The sequence below is a fragment of the Chelonoidis abingdonii genome, chromosome 16 (assembly GCF_003597395.2).
Source record: "Chelonoidis abingdonii isolate Lonesome George chromosome 16, CheloAbing_2.0, whole genome shotgun sequence".
Classification (NCBI taxonomy): Eukaryota; Metazoa; Chordata; order Testudines; family Testudinidae; genus Chelonoidis; species Chelonoidis abingdonii.
In genome coordinates this window covers 2,353,841-2,368,763 of record NC_133784.1, presented here as the reverse complement: position 1 = coordinate 2,368,763, position 14,923 = coordinate 2,353,841, and the positions used below count along the sequence as shown (strand labels likewise).

At 44.5% G+C, this 14,923-nt stretch overlaps 1 protein-coding gene across 6 annotated transcripts in view; it reads right to left on the bottom strand.

Moving 5' to 3' along the window:
- The window catches only part of SH3PXD2A (SH3 and PX domains 2A), a 395,650-nt gene that overhangs the window by 13,862 nt on the left and 366,865 nt on the right, over nt 1-14,923 (bottom strand). For all 6 annotated transcript variants that reach the window (XM_032786083.2, XM_032786085.2, XM_032786084.2 and 3 more), the window contains one exon: nt 3,550-3,667. In XM_032786083.2, coding sequence (XP_032641974.1) covers nt 3,550-3,667 — 118 coding nt within the window. The remainder of the gene's footprint in view (nt 1-3,549; nt 3,668-14,923) is intronic.

Genomic DNA, 14,923 nt, shown 5'->3' with positions numbered 1-14,923 from the left:
ATCGGATTTATATGGACTTCCCCCTCCCTAGCTTTCCCTCCAAAATACGAAATAAGGAGGGTTTCAGTTTAAATACCCAAACGCTTGGACTGAGGTATTGCTGAATACTAGGGAGGCACTGTTCAAAGCAGCTCTACAAAGTATCCTTAAAAGGCCTTTAAAATCAATGTACAATGTTGGTGAAGGCTTTCAGTTTAATAGTCCTGGACAATGAAGTCCTCTTCAGCCACAGAATGGGTACGGTATTAGGTCGTGGCAGGAAAAGCTTTGCAATGCGGCTCCAATTAGCATCTTTCTTGGAAAGGGTACTTCAGACCTTGGCCTTTGATAGAAGCTACCAAACAAGACACTAGTTTGGCATTAACTGTGGTGGTATTTTATAACGTGGCTAGTAAGACCCACCAAATCATTTCAAATTTAGAAATGCTCTGAATCCAAATTGGATCTGCATAACTACGAGGAAACACAGATTACAAAATCTGGATCATACTGAACATCCTCAATCTTCACTGACTCAAGAACATATAAAACCTTCCGGGATTGGGTTTCTGATCCAAAAAAGTGCAATTAAACCCACTGAAAGATGTTAGCTTGGGCCTAAAGACATTTCTGCTGTAAAAGTTTAGGTAGAGTAACAAGGAGTCTCCTCTTTTTGTCAGATTTAAGTGCACCCACTTAACTTTACACAAAAACAACAAGAAAAATTTAAGCACAAAACAGATCCAGCAAGCTGCTTGCAGCACTGTTATTTATAAAGATGAAAAGACACCTACAACATTTAACCAGGAAACTAGTTCTAGGTAACCAGACTAGTTCGGAAATAAGTCAAAGATTTTTATAATAATGTTTCCCAACAAGACTGCATGTGTTGTTCTTCAGTCTTCAACTTTGGATTCAAGTCCTGTGAATGATTACCGGGGGGGGTGGGGGGGAGGGGAAGAGACGAGAGACACAGAGGCCAGGTCTACACTGCGACTTTAAATCGGTTTAATGGCCGATATACCGATTTAACGCTGTATCCATTCACATGACGTCGTCATTAATATCGATTTTACCGCCTCCTTAAATCGATTTCGGAACTCCTCCCAAACGAGAGGAGTAGCGCTAAATTCGATAGTGATAACTCGGATTAGGGTTCATGTGACGGAAATCGACGTATGGCCTCCGGCGTATCCCCAGAGTGCACACACTGAACCGCTCTGGACAGCAATCTGAACTCGGATGCAGCGGGCAGTAAACAGAAAAGCCGCGCGAACTTTTGAATACATTTCCTGCTTGTTCCCTTCGTGGAGCTCTGATTCAAGCACGGCTTGCGATGCAGTCTCAAATCAAAAAGAGCTCCAGCATGGACGTACGGGAGATACTAGGTCTGATCGCTGTCATGGGGAGACAAACTCTGGTTGTTATCCTGCTACGTTACAAGACACGAAATGCCAAGCGTTTGAATAAAAAACTGCAGGTACACAGCGCTGCGTGACAGCGTAACGGGATCCAGAGACTTCAAATGGACGCTCATGAAGGGAGCGGAGGTGGTACTGAGACTCCCGCTATTCCACAGTCCACAGCAGTCTCTGAAAATTATTTCCATTCTTGGCTGAGCTCCAAATGTCTGTAGGTCAAACACAGTGTCTGGCGTGGTTCAGGGAAACAGCTCCTCAGTTTATTCCGCCGCCGCCACAAGTGAAAAAAAAGGAAAGATTGCTGTGCTATGGCGTTGCTCAATGCAACTCTACGAACAAGGCGCAAAGAAGGTTGTCTGCTGCCTTTCACAAAGGGAGGGGTGAGGCTGTACCCAGCCACCACTCGGGGCAATGTTTTCTGCCCATCAGGCACTGTGCTCTCAACACGGAAGTGGATACTTGGGAAGCTGAGGAAACAGCTACCCACAGTGCACCGCTCCTTAAATCGATGGTAGCCTTGGACCAGGGACGCAAGCAATCGATTTTGTGATTGCACTGTGGATGCGCAAACCCGATTTTATAACATCGGTTTTGTAATATCGGTTTAAACTACTTCGAATTAATCGTGCAGTGTAGACGTAGCCATAGACAGACAGATGACCAAGCCTGGGCACTCCCTGCTCATACTGTCTAGTGCGAATTCATTCCTGCACAACTAGTTATTAGCCACCTTGTTAGGAAAAGCAGCAAAGAGTCCTGTGGCACCTTATAGACTAAGACGTATTGGAGCACGAGCTTGTATCCGACGAAGCGGGTATTCACCCATGAAAGCTCACGCTCTAATACGTCTGTTAGTCTATAAGGTGCCACAGGATTCTCTGCTGCTTTTACAGATCCAGACTAACACGGCTACCCCTCTGATACTTGTTAGGAAGATTCAATGATAGATACAAAACTAACATGTTTATCATGCATGAAGAACTAAATGTAGGTTCCAACTGTGCTTTCTCAAATCACGATTCATGTCTCTACTGCTTTAGTTACAAGCCAAGCAGAATCCAACTAGAAAAGCAAAAACACACACAAAATCTATTCTAGATGCAAAAGGATGAGCAGGAAGGACATCTTATAGGGCTCATGAATTACAGAATTGTCCTTCACCACCTTTATACCTCTATTTTCTAAGTAATCAACAGAAATGGTCCCAAACACCACTCCCAGGAGCTGAACACCCCAAACTTTACAGTAGCACCAAAGACCGCAGTCATGATTGGGGCGCTACAGTACTAGCCACTGTATAAAACCTCCATGAAGAGACCATTCTTGACAAGTATTGGTCCCAATACATTACATCTCTATACAAGATGTGCCTAGGCTATGGTTGTCTTGTAATCCTATCAAGGGAGTTTGGCTGTCATAAGGGAAAAATTCCACCCCCCCCACCCCCCCGCAGAACTACACATGTAATTTGCATGCATGATATCTATCTGTTTGTGGCATATAGTTTACAAATGCATGCAATGACTAACTTGGAGAGGCAAACAGCTGAAAATCTGGCCCTGTATGATACTACTGTTATTATCTGCAGTCTGACGAATGCACCTGTCTCAATGACTATTTATTCTGCAGCCAGCAGGCTGATCTCCCCAACTCCTGCCGGGGCGGGGCGGGGGGGGGGGCGGGAAACTACCCCAAGCAACTTGATAGATTACAAACAGCAACCTTCCAGCATTATTTGGTGAATCTGGTTTTTACTACTTTGCAGAGACACACAACTGACCCACACAAAAAAGACTCAATCAGCTGCATGTCCATTAAAATTATCATCACTTGTATTAGGTAACTGCCACTTGCTGGGATATGGGTTTTAATTTGAAGGAAGGAAATCTAAAAGGTAAGAATTTTCTACCAAAATATTGCAGGTCTACAGACTTCACAGTCCATGTTCCGTTCCTACAATAAATACCAAATATTGTTTATGGGTCTTCTGTAACTTTCCCTTACATTTCTGCCTAGTATGCATTCTGGATAATAAATGCAGGTTTTCTTCTTTAGACAGAACCATACAGGATGCGGATATGAAGCTAATCATCAGAAGGCCCAAAGATCATAAATGCTGTAATAAATCTGCCTGCAGGAAGCTTTTTACCTTATGTACCACCATCCTTCCAGGTTCTTTTGGATGACCTCCACGGTGACCCCTTTTTCAAACCCAATCTCATCCTTCCCTTGGCTGGTGTACGGTTGGATTGTGACATATTTCTCTTCTGGCAGAGAGAGAAAGAGACAAACATCAGTCAGAGGTAGAATTAGTCCAGCTGTTTTTCTGTTCTGCTGCTTGCACACGAGTTACATGGAGCCACTGCAAAGGTGGAGCCCTACTCAGCGGCCCACTGATTAGGCATGCTTACGGCATGACAGATAATTAGTTCCTTGACACAGCCCGGCTGCTGACAAATCACAATGCGCTTCCATGCCAGTAACTATGAGGTCTCAGAGAGGCCCTTCTCAAGTGAGGGAGACAGCGAGAGTAGGATGTCAAGCTGGTCTTAGTTTGCACACAGTAACTTGATGGAATCAGCCTGGCTGCCAATGCAAGTTGACTCTTCCGAGCCTGCATATGGATGCATTGAGTATTGGTATTATAGAAACTCGAGCACTGGATGCTGAGAGCAACCCGTACGCCTGCCCAACTCAGAGGGACTGGCCCATCTGTTCTCCTCACACCTCTGGAAACAATGCGGCTCTACAAGGATAATCACGACATGGATGTTTTTTTTAAAAAAGCGCAAGCACAGAGTAAAGTTGTTGTACTTTATTACATAGCACCTCCAAGTGCCTCACAAATGTTCGTTAAGCTTCACACGTACGAGAAGTGGGTATGTGTCGTCAACAGAGAAGGGCCAGAGGCAAACCCTTGACCCCAGACACCCACACGTTTTTGGAAGTATGGCGCAGACTGGAACATGGCATCCCCTGCCCATCTGCAATTAATGCCTCATTCTACACGTGGGAAAACAGAAGCACTAGACTGGAGCCCAAAGTCACACAGTGAGTGGCAGAGCCAAGAATAGAAACCAAAAAAACCCCCTTCATTCTCAGTCCCTAGCTCTACCCACCACAGCATGCTGTCACCTTCAGGACACTGCATGCACAGTATTTTCATCAGTCTGATACTCAGCATCTTTGTAAGTCAGTCTTAAAGCCAAAAAAAAAAAAATTAATGTTTTTCCTATCGCCAGGGACTCTTGCTGAGCATTGGCAGGGATAGGAAATGGTGCCAAAGCATCATGCTGAACCCAGGATAGGATGGGGGTAACCGCATGTCTAGTAGCTACTCCTGTGAATGACTGAAGGAGAGAATAGCTAGGCTCTAAGGGTATGTCTACATAGCAGCCAGACACCTACAGCTGGCCCACTGCCAGCTGACTCAGACTCATTGGGCTGTTTCACTGTGGTGTAGACTTCTGGGACCAGGCGAAAGCCCAGGCTCTAGGACCCTGAGGGGTGGGATGGTCCCAGAGCTCAGGCTCCAACCCCGGCCAGAAGTTTACACAACAGTGAAACAGACCTATGACTCAGCTAGCACACGCCAACCGTGGGTATCTAGGTGCAGTGTAGACACACTCTAAGGGTGTTCCACTCAGTCCTCCTAATGTGTTTAAATGGTGGCCACTGCCTTGGAAGGTTAGAAATGGGAAAATGAGCAGGGGTCTCTCTGAAGGAGAGAGGGCAAGAAACTAAGTGAATCCAGAGTTCCTAATCATTGCACAAATGGCAAATGAAAGGAGTGGGAAAAGGGCTGCAGCAGCTTAAGGCAAATGCTCTCTTGAGAGGGAGTCAAATAGAGACACCTCCATCTGTTTAGTTTTGTGATTTAATTATATTTTGTTGCTAAGTGAAATAAGGAAAATGTAAGGGGATTTTTTTTTTTTACACCAAGACAAAGATATACCTCAGAAAGAATAATGTTGGCAGGACATTTGATGGCTGCAGAGAAACTGCATCTTTAAAGACAACCTTCCTCGCCTGGGTTCTCTGATTCTAATGTATTGAACTCTCAAAACCTTCACTTCCTCAAGAAAAAACAAAAACAAAAAACAAAAAACAACAACAACAAAAACTTCTGCTCCCAGGGAAGCTGCTTTAGTAATTTATTATGGTAACTCCTACTAAGTGACTCCTAAAGTGTCATTCCTAAATAGCACGGTCAGTATATTGTACTTTCCCTGAACAATAACTGGGCTTTAGATTGAGCCTCACTGCTGCAGTTGCAGCTAAATCAATCCATCCAAGAATCAAATCACGGGATGGAGAGAGTTTTCCCCGGATGGGTGTCTGGCCTATGGAATGGCTTTGGTTACATAGAGAGACAAGTTTCAAAAAGCTATACTGCAGAATGAGTGGGTTAAACTAGCTCATTTTTTATCTTGGAAGACCAGAGCACTAAGTGGAGATGCAGATGATTTCTAGGTGATTAGAACTTGCCTGGAATATATGGTGAAGGCAGGAGGCCAAGCAACTTCAGGTACCTGAACCACTGAACATCATCCCAGAAATATATTGCCTAGGGTATCTTTCTATCATTCTCCTATTAAAGTCGCAGCAAAAGAGCTAAACCATGTGTTTACTGGAGATTATAATCATAGGGAGGCTGACATCACCACTAGCCAGTCAAAGCTCCACTTTGTGTACCTCTCCCATGTCGTAAAGCCCCATTATACTAGAGACTACCAGCCCACACTCTTGCCACAAGAGTTAGGACAAAAATGTCTGTTTATTTTATTCCCCCTACATGTAAACAGCATGTAGCTGGAGGCATTTTTATTTAACTAGCTCTTCATTCTGGGTGTCCCTGCCTTGATTCCTCTTTGTGGTCAGAAGAGTCTGACTCCTTGGAAGTCTTACCCATTATCTTCTGCAGAAGACAAGGAGAAGTGGTCAGATGAGAGGTGCTGCTACCTGAGCACTTGCGGATATTCCAACTCCCTGATCCAAAGGAACTTTCTGATTGACTGCTTTAAGCAGCAATGAACAAATATCACATCAGCCTTTCCAGTGCTGTCAAACCTAGCCATCCACATGAGAATGCAAACCGGGGATGATGGTACTTAACCATCAGACCACCATAGCACTTTACACACCTTAAATCTCCATGTTTCACCAGGTGAGGCATCATTTACTGGTAGGGAAATGGCAACAGAAAAAGGGTAACAGTCCCAACAACACTACTAAAATACCCATGTTTAAACATGATTATAGCCTATCTGGGTTACAGCCATGGCTCCACTTTGTCTAGGACTGACTACACTACTTTTCACCATTGCCCTCACAGGTGCAATGACACTGGTAGGAGCTCTAGTACAGACAAGGCTTCAGGTGACACCCAGTATTTTAAACAATCCTATTGTCTAATCCCCTCTTAGCATGGGGGTGATAATGCTGGCGGTGTCTTGTCTACACTAGGACTCCCACTGTTGCTACTGCCAGCGGAGCAGGGAAATCTTAGAGAAAAGTCTTAGTGTAGGCAAAGCCCACGTGTACAGAACAAGGTCCCATAGTAGAAGCTTAGCCTATATGACTCCAGTATCAAAACATTCCCCTAACACAGCCATAAAACTCTTCCCTTCCTTTCAAGCAGGCAAAATGAAGCCCTGTTAGAGCACAAAGTGGCCATCACTGTGTTTCTTTGTACTGTAGACCAGGTCTAACTGACTTGCCCAAGTTACTGCAGCAGAACTGAGAATAAAACCCACGCCTACCAACTCCCTGCTTCTGTGCTCATAGCCACGCACCCCACTTTCCCTTCCTAAAATTCAGTGAAAATAACTTTGCTTGGACCTCCCCCCACCACACACACACAAATTGAAGCTTTCTAGTCCCAAAAAACTCTGGTGAACATTATCCCTCCACCTCCATTAGTCTTCTATTTTTATGCCCCTTTGAATTGAGTTCTGGCCTCTGGCCCATACCAGAAACTGAAGTCCTGAGAGGCCACAAGAAGGGCAGTCCACATGGTGTCTCTGGGCCCAGCCTTTCAAGAGGTTTGAATGGTTCAGCTAAGACTCAGGTGCTCAGAGCTGAACATGTGCAATTTTGCTGATTACAAGTTCTACCACCCACATTTTCGGCCTCATTACCTTGGCTTAGGCCATCATTTGAAGAAAGATTCTTCAGAACATTACCCCCCGCCCCCTAAACCCATAGGTAAATGCCAAGGGGAAAAAAATAACGAGGAAAGTGTTCAAAAAGGAAGAAAGAAGAAAAGTGCTCTCATGAGGCAGCATATTGCAAAGGAGTTCAAAATCCATTTCGAAATTAAGGTTTTATGATATATGTTTAGCAGATCTATTTTTAAGCCTACAGTTCAAAAACAGGAAGCCATCATTAAAGTTTCCCCTTGCAGAGTGCTTTCTCAGCACAAATTACAATCATTTACAAGGTTGCACACATTTGGTTTCTGTCAGTGGTGAAGGGGCGACCATAAACACACAGACATGAGGTTTTTAACCTCAACTGCACTCTTGAAGTATGGGCTCACTTATAACCCGAAAGTCATTCTAGTTTGCTTCTCCTAAGACTAACTCGAGGAGGAGGAAATGATGTATTTAAAAAAATGAAAATGAAAATAAATCAGTTGATTCACATGGACACATTGTCATTCAGGGATGAGTGAGGCATCCAGTATTCTAAGCAACCTATCAAAATACTTAAGCTATTGGGCATTTAATGACTGAGGCACGACGTTACCGGAAAGACAAACACAGATAACCCATTCTATAGAAGAACAAGCAGAAACAACCTTCTATACCTTCTGGAATTCCACCACAGTTCTGGACTGTTATTTCATTCTTTTGGAAACCACAATTTTAGGCAACAGCATAAACCCTTAAGACAGCAAACCACACACCCATCCTCCCACAAGTCTCTGGTGCTTAGATTTTCATCTCCAAGTTGTGGCAATCCCCAGACTCTCTGGTGCAGTGTTTCTCAAAGGTGGCTACTATAGCCACATGTGGCCATTGGGGGCGGGGGGGGGGGTTGCCTACAGAGACCCTCCTGGGCAGAATTGGGGGAGGGGGAAAAACAGCAGCCCCTCTCTGCAGCACCTACAGGTTCCAGGAGAGGGCTTCGCCCTCTATCTTTCACCGCAGGACTCCAGGGGTGGGCTTCAGCCCCTTCACCCCCTGACTTCAGGGACTCCAGCAGTGTGCTCTGCACTTCAGGCCCCCCCCCCCCGACTCCAGCCATGGGGCTCCAGCTTTAGGCTTCAGCAGGGCTGGCCCTTCTGCGCACAGCGGTCAAGAGGTAGGGAACAGGGTGAGCGGGGAGGGGCAAGGGGTACCAAAATACAATTGTACACCGAGTCTAAAAAAACCCTACATAAATAAACTACAATGTTTTGGACAGGTATGTGTGCATATTTTTGTTTTTCCTAAAGTTAATTAAATAGTTCAGGAAAATTTGTCAGAGTGGCCACACGCAAGGGTTTGCAGCCACACAGAGACCCCCTGCTTTAGTGCATCAAGATTTGATCACTATGGGCATGTCTACACTGCAATGTAAGCCCAGGGTTAGTAGAACTTGAGTTAGCAGATGTTAAGCGTTGATGGCTAGAATGCTGTTGCATGCTTCTTGGAGCTCCAAGGTTATCAGTATTAGCAGATAGTGCCGAATGTTAATTCATCAGACCTTGATGTTACACATAAAGAAAGACTACCTGCAAGGTTCAGTGACAAAAGTAACTTGCACAGTTTTATTGTCCTCAAAGCACAGTTGTAGTGCTCTGGCTCCGTGGTTACAGGTACACTAAATACATGAGTGACCAGTACCAAGGAGGGGCTCAGCCAGGAGCTGGAGTTTCTGCTGTCCCCCCGGCCACACAAAAGGATTGAGGCAGGGTACCACAACATTTATAGACTGAGACAAACACCTGGGAAACACAACTTACATATTGCCGTACGTATTTCAAGACATCTGTTTGTTACACTTTCCCTGGTTCCTGATATTGCAGACAAACCATCTTTATTCACTGTTCGGTCAAACCATCTGATCTTGTACTGGATTGGGGTGTTTCTGTACTAGCCTTCTGAAATGTATTGATGTAAACATCTGGTGTGTTATTTTGCCATGGCCAGATCGACTTTGGTTCAAGCCTCAGGTCCTGCACCAGGCCTGCTCTCTCTACTGCATTCCTCTGCTTTTTGTCTTTTTATGGGGACGATGTTTACCCATCATCCCAGAAAAAGCATAATGTATGAACTGAAAATGACTCAGTGGGCTAAATACTGTTTCTTGCCCATTTACCCATGCATACATTCATGCCCTCAGTGTCCAATGTTCTGAACATTGTTTTGCGCATTTTGTGGACAGTTTCCTTTTTCCAATTGTTTTTAAGTCTCCTATTGTGGGCCTGGGAATGTTCGCTCCAGGACTTAGTTGACAGGTGTAGGTTTAGGGTTGTTCTGAAATACTGGGATAGGTATTATCACAGGAGTAAAACAGGAATTTGCAATAGCGACATTCCATATAAAACCTTCATATATAAATTTATGTAATTTATCAGTACATGGTACTGTCCATCCATATTAAAGGTTGCCATGATCTGGTAAGTTTTGCTGGGCAGGAGACAAGAGCTACTAACTATTCTATTGGATCGGCCTGAATTATTGTTGCCACACACTGGAGTTGTGATGTCAAACACACTCCCGGCATAACAAGCTGTATGCAGGGCGTGTTAGGTTTGCACTGCTTTATAACAACCTACTCAATCTAAAAAAACAATGGACAGTAACCAATTGACATAAATATTTGATAAAGATTCAATATTGGTGATTTGACACTGAACAAAATTGTTTTGATAAGATGAGCCTTAATTAAGGTGCAGTGTCACTGACCCCAAATTATGACCGTTAACAGGAAATTTGTTTGTACAAATGGGAAGTTACATACAGCAGCGCTACTCTGACTTGGTCAAACTAACACGGGGGGATGAATACAGACAACTTTCTCCTTGTATATACATTACTCATCTCATCCGGACAGTCAAGTTTGGTGGCATGTCAGGTTTTCCCACACTGCACCACAAACAAAGGTCTAGAGTGGCCAAATTTTGGGAGGGTGCTAGGAAGTCAGGGATATGGGTGGTTGGACTGAGGCCCACATAATGCAGCAGACACTGGAGCCTGAGATTGGGACACAGAGTTCAACAATTCCTAATCTGGGGTTACAAATGAGTGTAGATAGTCAAGCACTAGGTTAGCAAACCCAGGTCTGCTGCAGTAGAGAGCTTGGAGCACTGGGGCAGGTGCAAGACTGAGGCCTGAACCAGAAGCCGTGAACGCCAGTACCATCTTCCCCCCTCAGCTCCATGCCTTTTTCATGCTGTCCCCTGCATCTGGAACAGCCTCTCTCCTCCAGGGTGCCAAGCACTTTTCCCAATGCCTCCAGAACAAAACATTTACTGCTCAGTCTACCCTGCACTCACGCTTCGCCAAACATTAATTTAGTTCCCAGGACAACAAACCACTCTTTTCAATTTGAAGAATAATCTTAATGTAACAAGATGTATGCCTGACACAGCTGTTGAGCCATGTTCCTCTTAAGCTGCATCCATTCCTTTGTCTTCACTATAAGCTGTTTGAGGCCAGAGCCTTGTGTCTAAAGTGCCATGTTCTATTTAAACAATTCCTCTCATACCTGCAAGGTGGGCAAATCGATTTCATATTCATAGATCCACAAATTGAATCCATGGCAGACCTAGAATTGGAACTCATGAGTTCCTGGCTCCAAGTTCTTAACTCCTACTGTATTCTCCAGAGTTTTAAGAACCAAGTCAGGGAATAATATCCTTTACATAACTGATGTCTCTCTATGCATCACTGTCATACTGTGACCTGATCCTCACTTGAAATGCTGGAAACAGGACGAGTTGGTTTTGGAATTATCCAATTAAGATTTCAAAGAAAAATGCAAAGGCTCAAATCCTGCATCTTCCAAACCACAGACAAATTCTTTTAAAATAAATACTTTCCCCTCAGTCAGCAGTCTAACTCTCTCTCTCCCTGCTCCCGCGCCGCCTCTTTGTCAGACCTACTTCTGGAAAAAGTCTCTCCTTTCCAGAAGGCAACATTCATTCAAAACGGACTTTTGTGCTGATTATTTTTGATTTTTTTTTTTTGGCCTAACTGCTCCACAATTATCAACAATGCTGCTAATCTGGAGAACAGACTCCCCTCTGCTTTTCCTTTTGATTAAGTCTATTCAACACAGAATGACTGAAAAACTCCCAATACACAAAACTGGGGAAATAACGAGATTTCTTTTAAATTCTGAATTACTGCACATGCTATTTTCTCAATAGGCAAAGGGGCAATAAAATTTGACTATTTTCCTTGGATCCCCAGTGAGAAAACAAGAAACTGAGGCCAAAATACTGAAATCGCACTGTGCAGATCTGACTTTTAGTGGCTCAAAGCATCCTTATGCAGTGGGCCAGAGGCTACTTGAAAACAGAAAGGGATCAGCCAGGCTTTAAGGCAACTCAGGGATAGGTGAACATGCAAAACATTTGTTTGGCTCTCAAAAGTACTTATTTACACATGCAGCGAGGCAGAGTGGGCCAGAGAGGAAGGGACCACTCTGTGCCCAGGTGGGCAGAGGCAGGAAGTATAGAGGCAGGACCTCCTGCTCAGCTGGGAGGGAGCTGCAGGCTTCAGGCACTGCAACTGAACTGGGTAGCACCCTGCCCCCAGAAGCCGGAGAAGAGCTGCTGAAATTGCCAGCGGCCAAATACCCCAAGGAGACAAAGGGTTCTCGGACATTGGACCAACTTCCCGGATTGCGGTAGGAAGTAGCCCAGGGAAACCAGACTTTAGTTTGCTTTTGCTGTCCGCGGTCAGATTGGCATGTTGGGGCTGGATCTTCGCTGATCCACTAGCGGAGCTCTCTGCCATTGTAAAGCTCTGGGCTGGGACCAGGTGGAGTAGGGTGTACTTGGGTCTCTCTACCCACTGCAGCTCCCCACTCCTGCGGGGGACGGGACGGGACGGGACGGGACACCTACCTAAGGCCAAGAGGCCTGTGTTTGTCTGCCATCTGCCTGAGCCGGGCGAAAGGCTGCATATTGCTCTGCCCTGGCTGAGGTCCAGGGCCTCCTAGACCACAGTCTTTGATACACTAACTCCCAATGGCAACTGGGCAGACTCCCCAGTGACCCAATGAGGCAGAGTGGTTTCCAGCTGAGCCAGAGCAGGAGGGACAACTGCCAAACAACTCAATACTTTAAAATTGCAGAACACCATACAAAACATTAGCAAATCAATCCTCACAACCTGCCTGCAATAAAAATCTACGGCCACCTGGAGGTTTCACAGTGAGTCGGTATGGTACACATGCCTACTAGAGAAAGAGAGAGAACCTGTTAACTTCTAGTCCTGAATCCATACAGGAAGGGAAAGTGGTGCAAATGCACACTAGCCAGTTCCTTAGAGTATTATCCCCCTTTAACAGGCCTAGAAAATGAGTGCCTAATGGACTTCCCCAAAACCGCAGCCAGAGTCAGTGAGACCCAGGATTAAAAAGTCACAAGAAGTCCAAGTTCTGAACTCTTTTCCTACGTTTCTTGCTTTTTCACCAGACCCCTAAATTCCTTCTTTCTCCAAAGTGTCTCCAAGATTTAAACTCCTTCACTGAACAGCTTGACTAGTACAGCTACTCTCAAACCATGGCCTATAGGATTACACTCTAAGAACAAAGCAGACTAGGGTTCGGAAGCAACAGGCGTTGGAGAAGATCTCTTCCATACACATAAATGGTTCTCAAACATCTTTGAGTTGCTTAATTAAACCCAGAATTTAAAAACATGCGTGTGTGTACACACACCAGGGGAGCACAGTACAGAGCCTGCTCAAATGCAAAGTAAACAGGATACAATTAGAGCAATTTTGCATTAACAAATCAGGTTCATTCTGGGGAAGGTTAGCCACATACAGTGATCACCACTAGCGTGGAGTAGTTCTGTTACAAAAACAAAAACATTCAACCAAGTTAGATTCAGGATTAAATTGTGGTTCACTGAAAATTCTGTGCACAAATCTGATAAGGCAATAACTAGCCCACGGTCAAATGGGAGCTGTAGAAGAACTGAGGAAGGCAGATTTTCACAGTTAATATACACTGAATTGCCACTGCAGAAACTGCTTCTCGTGAAGTCACCCTGTAAGCAGTTCCTAATCTATACCCTACATAAACAACTTGGATGTTAGATGGGATGGGATCTGAGTTACTACAGAGAATTCTTTCCTGAGTGCGGGCTGGTGAGTCTTGCCCACATGCTCAGCGTTTAGCTGATCGCCATATTTGCCCTGGAGGAAAACTCCTTCCCGACCCCAGATTGGCAGAGGCCCTAGAGGTTTTTCACCTTCCTCTGCAGCATGGGGCACGGGTCACTTGCTGGAGGATTCTCTGCAGCTTGAGGTCTTCAAACCACGATTTAAGGACTTCAATAACTCAGGCATAGGTTAGGGGTTTGTTACAGGAGTGGGTGGGTGAGATTCTATGGCCTGCATTGTGCAGGAGGTCAGACTAGATGATCATAATGGTCCTTTCTGACCTTAAGTCTATGAATTATTCTTCTCTGGCCTCAGGAAGTATGCCCCTCTAGTAGGAGCAAGATGAACATGCATCATTTGCAAACAGATTGTCCTTTTAAGTCAGAAACTGTAGAAGACTATGAAAGACATTTTTCTCCTCACATCCCCTATTTTTTGATATTGCACCTTCTCTAGTTTTTTTTTTTTTTTTTAAAAGCTTTCTAGCTATGAAGTGTAAATCTCACAATGTAAAGTACAAGCTCTGCAGCTGTGCAAAAAGCATTACCTAACAGATTACATTAAGCCTGGGCACATCAGACACAGTATTTCCATCAACTGTTTTACGAAGAAAGGTCCAGCAAGAAATGCTGGTGCTCTCTGCAAGAGCAGATTACAGCTGTCATCTTTGCAGATGTCTTGGGCTTAGTGAAACAGGTGCTGCAAGATATTTTTAAGTCATTTACTGTCTTTGATCTTTATTAATGGATCCAGAAACTTCATGAGCGGTCCTCTGGGATATTAAACTTCCTCAACTTGATTCAAAATAGGCATAAGAAACTGGTCATATATTTACCTCAGGGTATTTCCCTTACTACTGGAGGGTCCTTTGTAAGAAAGCTAGATCCTTCTTTAAGAGTTCATCTCTTCCTGCTATTTCTATCTACAGAAGCATAACTGCTCTTATTACCACAGCATCTGAAAATCATACAAGTTATTTGTATCGTAGTGGCAGCCACAGCATGCCAGGTACTGGCCACACATACCTGCTCTGAATGGCAGAGGCTCCATTTCTTGAACTAAAGGAGAATCATGTAGCTCTTTGTATAGCGGGCTTATGACACAAGGCTAAGTAATTCTGACCCCATTCAGCAGAAGCCAGTAGAACACATACAAGCTACCCAGTGAATTATGATTGTGGGGAACAATCCT